Source organism: Bos grunniens, chromosome 4 (genome assembly GCF_055505025.1).
Source record: "Bos grunniens cultivar Pamir isolate PY7600 chromosome 4, Bosgru_T2T1.0, whole genome shotgun sequence".
In the NCBI taxonomy this organism is placed as follows: domain Eukaryota; kingdom Metazoa; phylum Chordata; class Mammalia; order Artiodactyla; family Bovidae; genus Bos; species Bos grunniens.
Genome location: NC_141168.1, coordinates 27,581,529 through 27,590,708, shown reverse-complemented (window position 1 = coordinate 27,590,708; position 9,180 = coordinate 27,581,529). Strand labels below are relative to the sequence as shown.

General features: G+C 46.5%; 1 protein-coding gene across 1 annotated transcript; it reads left to right on the top strand.

The window, feature by feature from the left end:
• Positions 1 to 1,133: 1,133 nt before the first annotated feature.
• On the top strand, positions 1,134 to 3,240 carry HILPDA (hypoxia inducible lipid droplet associated). Its single transcript, XM_086395761.1, is given in 3 exon segments — positions 1,134 to 1,264; positions 2,125 to 2,268; positions 2,271 to 3,240. Coding segments are annotated over 2 exon segments (213 nt in total). The 5' UTR covers positions 1,134 to 1,264; positions 2,125 to 2,192; the 3' UTR covers positions 2,408 to 3,240.
• The last annotated feature ends 5,940 nt before the right edge of the window (positions 3,241 to 9,180 follow it).

The window sequence follows — 9,180 nt, the reverse complement described above, 5'->3', positions numbered from 1 at the left end:
ATCAGCCATTGGGTGCCCTCACGACACCCAGTGACTTGTGTGTGTGTGGGGGGGGGGGGGGCAGGGATGAGGTTTGGGAGCACCCTGGGAGCGTGGTGCTTAATGAGGCTTCCTCAGCCCCCAGTCTGGGAGCTAGCCTCTAGGAGTTTCCTCGTAGCTCAGTCGGTAAAGAATCTGCCTGCAATGCATAAGATCCAGGTTCCATCTCTGGGTCGGGAAGCTCCCCTGGAGAAGGAAATGGCAACCCGCTCCAATGTTTTTGCCTGGTGAATTCCATAGATAGAGGAGCCTGGCTGGCTACAGTCCACGGGGTCGCAAGAGTCGGACATGGCTTAGGGACTAAACCACCACCTAGACTGTCACCTCCTAGGACTTTCGTTCATCCTCAGACTTCGTTCCGTGGCCACATTGTACACGAGAAAACACATCCAGTGCCTGCCAAGGAACTCGGTCACATGCTCAGACACCAGGGCCAGGTGTGTATTCCACATTTTGGTACTGTGACAAACTCTCATGAAAAGCAGGGTTTATGATGTAAAAAGACGCCATTCCAGAGATACAATGGCAAAGAAAACTCGGAATAGGGACTGGGGGGCGGGGGGGTGGTGGCGTTTGGAATCCTGTTACCTCTAGGAAGTGAAACAATGTCAACTTTTCAGTTCCTGAATGAAGGAAACGGGCAGTATGGTGGGGGGTGGGTGGAGCGAGGGCCTGAGGCCCTCTGACAGTCTGTGCTTTGCTGAAATCTGCGGCGAAGAATGCATCCCCAGCCGCCCGCCGGACCTCATCCCACGCAGTCTGAGAGCCCTTGGATTGCATCAATTTAGGTGTGTTTTCCATCTACTTGGTATGCGTGAATAATGACTTTCTGATTCCCTCAAACGTTTCCTGCAGCTAGAAAAGGCAGCTGAAGTTAACATACATGCCTTGTGCCATGTCCACCTCAGTGACTCAGTCGCACAGCGTTTATTTCCAGAAACAGCCCTGACCGAAGCTGCTGAGAACTGCCTGGGACCCCAGACCGCCCTCGCCTAGGGGCGGGGCCGCGAGCTTGCGTCAGGGCTCCAGTGCGCGCGCGCGCGGGCTCCTGGCCGCACCGCGGGTATAAATCGGCCGGGTGGCCCCAGCTCAGAGTTTCGCTGCAAGCTGCGCTTTTAGCTGCAGAGGGGCGTCTGGGTTGACATCTCGTGGGTCGACTTTCTTTCCGACTCCGCGCGATCCGTTATTACAGCAAGCGGGCCGCTCCTGGCCCTTCCTCCTGGAGGTGAGCGGCTTTGTAGGCTTCCCGGCTCCCCGCCCCCATCCCCAGGGCTGCGTGCCCCGCGGGTCTCCTGGCGTTCCCCCGCCTGGGACTGCGCTGTGGAGAGCGTCCCTTCTCGTCCCCACCTGGGGCCCCACTCAGCCACCCCGCCCAGCTTTCTCCAGGGGTGGCCCTAACTAGGATCCGTGTGCCCACCCCATGCTGTGCCCATCCAGAGCACACCGAGCATCTCCTTCCTGTTGCTTGTAGGAACTGCCCGTTTTCTTGCCTGTCCCCCCTAGACTGGAAGGCGCATGAGGGCCGAGTTCGTGTCTGCAGGGCCTCGAGTGGCCCTAGTGCCATCCGGGGTGCCTAACAAGTTGTGGGTGTTCAGGGCGTACTTGTTAAATAAGTGAACTTGATATATTTTACTCCGTTAGGATTATTAGACTTTTTAAAAGTTTATGATTAATTTACACCTGACTGAGATGTGATGGAGATTTCCAGGCAGGTTGCTTTTGCTTTCTCAAGGACATGTTCTTATATTCCTGCAATCGACCCCCCTACCCCCTGCACCCTTCCCCCCAAAAAAAGAACTGGGTTTTTACATCAGGAATGTTTGTGGTCCCTGGACTGTGGAACAGGGATTCTCTATACCTGAAAGCAGAAGTAAAAGTTTTAAGGAATGCTCTTGAATTAGTCCAAAAAGCTGAGTCGCTCCACAGCTGGTGGGAGCCATGGCATTTACAGTGTAAATTTACTTGGAGATTCTGCCCTGGCCCCTGCCTCCCTGACTGGCTGGCCACCTGCTTAGCTCTAGGGTCAAGGTCAGAGGCAGGCATATCCGGGAAGGCTGGAGATTAACCTCGGCTCTCTCTTCTCAGGATCCAGAGGCCTTTCAGAAGCAGAAGTCAGCTGTGTTGTTCTACAAAGGAGAGGAATTCTTGAAGCCATGAAGCATATGTTGAACCTCTATCTCTTAGGTGGGGTGATGACCTTGCTCTCCATCTTCATTGGACTGATGGAGTCCCTGGAGGCCTGCTGGAGAGCCTGTCTCCTGGGAGCTCCTGGGCCACCAGAGGTCAGCTTGCCAACACAGAGCCCCCAAGGGCCTTCCAGACCATCCATCCAGAGGGGTGTGATAAGACCTCCTTCCACTGGTTATAACCTTGGAACAGTGTCCAAAATACCGCCAGCTCTACCAGTTCCTGGGCAGGCAAGCTGCACATCAGTGTTATCAGAGAACTAACTGTTACTAGGCCCTCGAAGAACCTCATCTGGATACTCCTTGTTCTGGAAAAAGCCTGTTTAATCACAGATCTTAGTGGGTGGCCTGTGGCTGTGGAATGGAGTGATCTCACTCTCCTCCCCAGTCTGCCCTATGCTTGGCTGTCATGGGCAGCCTGGCTTTGTCTTCTTTTAGTTGAGGACTTGTGCTGGAACTTCAGCTGTTGGGAGATGGTCTTAGTTTCAATCCTACTTTCTAAGCATCTGCCAAGAATTCTTTTGGACTTGGGTGTCTTATAGTCAGTTTACTTGGTATTCAGCTTTTTTCCCATGAGAGCTCTTCTGTGTGCAGATAACAGTTAAGAGTTGTGTGGGTTGGCTGTAGGAAGGGGGAAGGTGGAGTCTTCTGTGTCCCATTCTCATTTTTACATTTTTTAAAGTTCTTCCTCCAACTTAGCGAGTATGTGTGTGTATGTATTGGTCTGAAGTGGACAGAGGAATGATAGCACCTGCTTGGGACAAGGGCATTTTGGCCACCTTGTGGCTTAAATAAGTTTTTCTAATGAAATAAGGTTGAATGTATATATCCACTCCGTGTCTTGTTGACTCCTGCCCTTGAAATTAGTGATAGGGAAGGGTTTTAATGTGCACATCTGAGGTTTCACATCTTAAAGCATAGGAGCAGAAAAGTATGTAAAACACTTTGTTTAAAACATAAGGTAAATAAACCTTTGAACGTGGAGGCAGGTGCACTTGGGGCTGCCCTGTATCAACCAGTTGTCCCAGCCTGCTGCTAAGTCGCTTCAGTCGTGTCCGACTCTGTGCAACCCCATAGACGGCAGCTCACCAGGCTCCCCCGTCCCTGGGATTCTCCAGGCAAGAACACTGGAGTGGGTTGCCATTTCCTTCTCCAGTGCATGAAAGTGAAAAGTGAAAGGGAAGTCGCTCAGTTGTGTCCGACTCTTCGCGACCCCATGGACTGCAACCCACCAGGCTCCTCCATCCATGGGATTTTCCAAGCAAGAGTACTGGAGTGGGGTGCCATCGCCTTCTCCGTGTCCCAGCCTAGGCCAAGGCTATTAGAGTTTTCTCTTGACTCTATCCATCTCTAAAGAAAAAGAAAAATGGTCCTTTCTGACAATCTTTCAGCTTCAGTCCCTGGAGAAGACTTGAGTCCAGTAGGCGTTTTTTCTCTGCGTTCTTATCTACTCAATTCTGATTGTTCTCCAGGTCAGCTGGTGAAATGTCTGTGCTTCACTGATGATTGTTTCTGCTCTCTCAGACCTAACAGCTTGGACTTTCCAAAAAAATGGAGATTTTTTTTTCCTTGAATTCCCTCCTTCATCCCCACTCCATATTGAAGCATATTCATTCCTCTGCGTATGGTAATTAACACACTCATCTTGGTACACATGCCCTTTTGTATATGGTGAGTCTGATTTACTTTTGCTAAAGGGTAAGAATGGTGCATGGTGTCCTCTGCTAAACCGGTTTTATTTTCTGAGTGTTCTTTGTTTTTGGCTGTGCTGGGTCTTGGCAGCTGTGCGGGCTCCTTGACGAGAGTGGGGGCTGCTCTCTAGTTGCAGTGCTTGGACTTCTCATACTGCAGTGGCTTCTCTTTTTGGGGAGCACAGGTTTTAGGGCACGTGGGCTTCAGTAGTTGCGGCTCCCAGGCTCTAGATCACATGCTCAAATAGTTCTGTGGGCTTAGTTCCTCCTCAGCATGTGGGGTTTTCCTGGATCAGATATCAAACCCATGTCTCCAGCATTGGTAGGCCGGCGGATTCTTTACCACTGAGCCACCAGGGAAGCCCTCTTCCTGAGTGTTCTTAAACTCAAGTGCTACTACCCCAGACTTCCCTGGTGGCTCAGATGGTAAAGAATCTTGAGTTCAATCCCTGGGTTAGGATGATCCCCTAGAGAAGGGAATGGCAACCCACTCCAGTATTCTTGCCTAGAGAATAACATGGACAGAGGAGCCTGGCAACAGTCCATGGGGTCACAAAGAATTGAACACAACTGACTGACTAACACATAGCCCAGAAACCAGTGGTTTGGGCATCACTTTTATTTATTGTGCTGTGGTAATTCTTAGTGCTGTTGGCAAGTATTTCCAGCTTCCCACCGGGGCACATGATAAAAGATTGCACTCTGGTCTTTCGTGATTGGCTGGGCTTATGTGACATGTCTTGGTAGCAGAGTACTCTTAGAAATATAGTTGGCTTTTTATCTCTGATTTCAGGCAGTTTCATGCCATAGCTGCCCTTTTCTAGACATTTTTCTTAGATTTGGTGTCTTTTTTCATTCTTATGCCTTTTCAACTACTTTGGGGCATTTTCATCTTTTGGTTGGAGACCTGCACCTGAAGTCTCTTTCCCAAGCAGTTTAGCTTAATGGAAATGGTTACTGAGTGCCACAAATTAAATAAGGTCTTGGCTCTAAAACAATTTAAACTACTCAGGTTTCAACAGAGATGTGATGAGTAGGGTAAAAAACTGTCCCTGTGCCTGGCAGAGGGGTTTCCTTGGTTACTGGATTTTTAGTGTTAAGAACTGGAATGGTTCTGATCAAACCAGGACTGTTACCATAACAACAAAGCTGAGTTTGAATTTTCTTTTGAGTGATTTTTGTCACTCCAAGCATCTCCATTTTATCTCTTGCCATTTAGGGATGCCCTGGAGGAGGAAATGGCAACTCACAATACCCAAGGTATTGGGATTGCCTGGGAAATCCCATGGACAGGAGCCTGGTAGGGCTGCAGTCCATAGTGTCGCAGTCAGACACGACTGAGCATGCATTTAAGGATGAGAAGCAGTTGCTTCTGTGAACCCCTGTGACATCCATAGTCTCTCTTGATCCCTTTACCTTCTTGCAAGCTGGCCAATTCTCTTCTGAACTCATCCTGGGGTGCTTTGTCAGTGACAGCCAACTGTATCCAATTTCTGCTGCTAAAATTCTATTCTCTTGACTCTCCTAGCTTATTAGGTAGATTATTAAAGTATAACATCTAAGTTACTGCAGGCCACAATTTTACCAAATGTTTTGCTACTGTATAACATGGATTGCTGACCTTCTAGCCTCCAGTAAGATTTCTTTGCTGCCCTCCACATTAGTTATTCATACATATTAAGTGTTGTTTTTTAAATAATATGTAACACCCGCCTCTAGATTCTGATTTCTTTATCAGTCAGGACAAATTAGGTTATACTGCAGCAACCACCCTGAAAACTTTGCAGCTTAAAACAGAGAACAATGGCCTAAGGATGTCTTCCCAAGAAGCAGAATTGAGAGCTAATCAAGAACTATTCCCTTTGCTCCAGGTAAGGGGCTGTCATCACATCTACGCAGTGGAACATCACAGTCACTAGGCTATTGTGTTTTCCATTTGTCCCCACTCCCGTGACTTCATTTATCCTGTCCCTGTTCCACCAGAGTACATTAGATGTGTGGCTGCTACTGCTAAGTCACTTTAGTCGTGTCCGACTCTGTGTGACCCCATAGACAGCAGCCCACCAGGCTCCACTTTCCCTGGGATTCTCCAGGCAAGAACACTGGATTGGGTTGCCATTTCCTTCTCCAATGCATGAAAGTGAAAAGGAAGTCACTCAGTCGTGTCCGACTCTTCACGACCCCATGGATTGCAGTCTACCAGGCTCCTCCGTCCATGGGATTTTCCAGGCAAGAGTACTGGAGTGGGGTGCCATCGCCTTCTCCGAGATGTGTGGCACATGGCTTGTTTTAGTTTATCGTTGTCTAGCTCAAGCCACATCTGAAACTGTCAATAGCAACTATTGTGCATCATGCAGATTCTTGAATTTGAACTTGATGTGACTGAAGGGAATTCTTGGGTTGTTTCCTTTGTGGGGGAACATATAGTAAATGTGTTCTACTTGCAGGAGAAATAGTGAGCTGAAAGGTTGTTGACTAGAAGGGTTATTAGTAGTCATTTGTTCAGTCACTAAGTCATGTACAATTCTTTGTGACCCCATGGACTGCAGCACACAAGCCTTCCCTGTCCTTCACTATCTCCTGGAGTTTGCTCAGACTCATTTCCGTTGAGTTGATAATGCCATCCAACCATCTCATCCTCTGTTGCCCCCTTCTCCTCCTAGCCTCCGTCTTTCACAGCATCAGAGTCTTTTCCAATGAATTGGCTCTTCAAATCAGGTGGCCAAAGTATTGGAGCTTCAGCTTCAGCATCAGTCCTTCCAATGTATATTCAAGGTTGATTTCCTTTAGGATTGACTGGTTTGATGTCCTTGCTGTCCCAGGGACTCTCAAGAGTCTTTTCCAGCACCGCAGTTTGAAAGCATCAATTTTGGGGCGCTCAGCCTTCTTTATAGTCCAACTCACACATACGTACATGACTACTGGAAAGGTCATCATTAACATTCCTCAAATATTTCTGCCCTTGCCTTCTAAGCACATGACAGAATCGCACTTTCTGACATCCTTGCATTGAATGGAGCCATATAATTAGTTCTGGCCAGAAACTTGCGAGTAGAAATGATTTGTGTCGATTCTAGGTTGGTGCATTTAAGCACAGGTTCAGAAACCTCCAAAGCCCTGTTTGCTTCTATCACAGTCACCAGCAGGGCTCTAGATGAATTTGTTCCATTAACGTAGTCCTGGAGTACGGGTCATGAAGCAGAGCCTTCAGCTGATCCCTGATGAACATGTAACGTACACAGAAAAAAACTTTGTCCTTTTTTTTAAATACATTGTATTTTACTTATTTATTTGGCTGTGCCAGGTCTTAGCTGTGGTATGTAGGATCTTCAGTTGTAGCATGTGAACTCTTAGTTGCTGCATGTCGAATCTAGTTACCCCACTAGGGATTGGTCCGAGAGCGCAGAGTCCAAACCACTGGACCACCAGGGACGTGCCCCTCTGTTGTCTTACGCTACTGCCATGTGGGCTTTTTGCTAACTTGGCCTATCCTGGTAACATTGCCTATAGTACCTACTGCGTGCCAGATGCCAGGCATCAACTAAAATCTCATCACTACCTATCTCAGATAACATGCAAGATGGAAGGAGGGATGCATGTAAACAATATTTCATGGCTTACTATAGAATGATATGGCTACATACATAATATGGACAGTGGCTACATAAAGTTATTTATGGACAGGAGACAGATGTTAAGGATCTGAGTTTTATTTTTAATTTCTTTATATTGGTTGTGCCACGTGGCTTGTGGGATCTTAGTTTCCCAACCAGGGATTGAATCCAGGCCCTTGGCAGGGAAAGCTCAGAATCCTAACCACTGGACCACAGGGATGTCCCAGAGGATCTGAATTTTTAAAAAATGAATAGGCTATCTAGTTAGGAAAGAGTTTCCCAGTAGAGCAAATAGTGTGAGTAAGGGCATGGAGCTGAAACTAAGCACATGTTTAGAGAACTGCAACTATTTTAAAATATAGTTGTTAGCTTGAAGCTGTAACTCTAGTGCCATCTACTGGAATGGAATGAAGAGAATGAACTGCTTTAAATGTATGCTTTCTGGGTTTAAAGCACTGCACTCCTAAAACTTAGGAGAAGTATCAGAATATTAAGGACTAGAAGATACGATCTAGTTTAGCACTGTCCAATAAAGGTATAATGCAAGCTGTATATATGATTTAAAATTGTCTAGTGGTCACATGAAAAAGAAAAAAGAAACAGGAAAAGGTATTTTAAATTTTAGCTAACCTAATACATTAAGAATATTTCAATATGTAATCAACATGAAAAGTTATTAATGAGATGTTTTACATTTTTATTTTTGTTCTAAGTGTGTATTTGTATTGGTGAGTATTTTACACTTACAACACACCTGCATTTGGATTAGCCACATTTCAAGCGCTTAGTAATCACGTGTGGCTGGTGGCTAGTGTATTGGGTGATGTCTTATCATTTTACCACAGAGGAAACAGAAGGAAACTAAGTAACTTAGATAATGTCGTTGAATTAATTGGTCTCTTCCAGTATGCAGCTCTTTTGTCTACATCATGGGTTTTGTTGTTTTTTGTTTTTTTCCTTTTTCAAGGACTCTTCAAAGTGCAGTAAAGAAAAATAAGTCAATAATGAGTTTTATCACCCTTGAGGTAATTCTTATGTGGGCACATGTGCTGGGAGCCGGAGAGACATTCCACTCGTGACGAAGGTCATGAGGAAGGAGGCTCGGCATCCGCAAAGGCGGGATCGAGCCTCAGGAGTCCCCCTGGATATTCTCGAGCATCTACCCCCAAAAAACCAGAGTCTGCCTACTTTATTGCTTTGTGCTCTCACCTCTGTCTTTACTGGGGGCTGTCCCCTACCACCATCTCGCTCTCTCTGACAAAGAGTTAACTTATAGCTCCAATTAATAAAAGTTCCTGGGCAATTAGGAGTGTTTAAATCCAAACCCCTCAGATGGCTCTCTAACTCGCCTGACAAATTTACCCGGACTCCTACAGCTATACATATGATTGTTTACAGTCTCCCAGCCTCGAGAGGCACGGGAAGCTTAAGATATTCAAATAGCTTAGAGCCTCTCAGAGAGTTAGAAACTGTCAGAATAAAACTAGTAAAAGATTTCATTGATGAACCAATGCTTGCTGCCAAGTTTTCACATCCCCTGTATTGTATCCTTGAATGTGTATTAATTACTATAGTGGTATGTAGAAAAAATAAGTAGTGGCCTTGGTGTTAGTAACTTTAGACCCTTAAGGTAATAAATTCTTTCCTTTG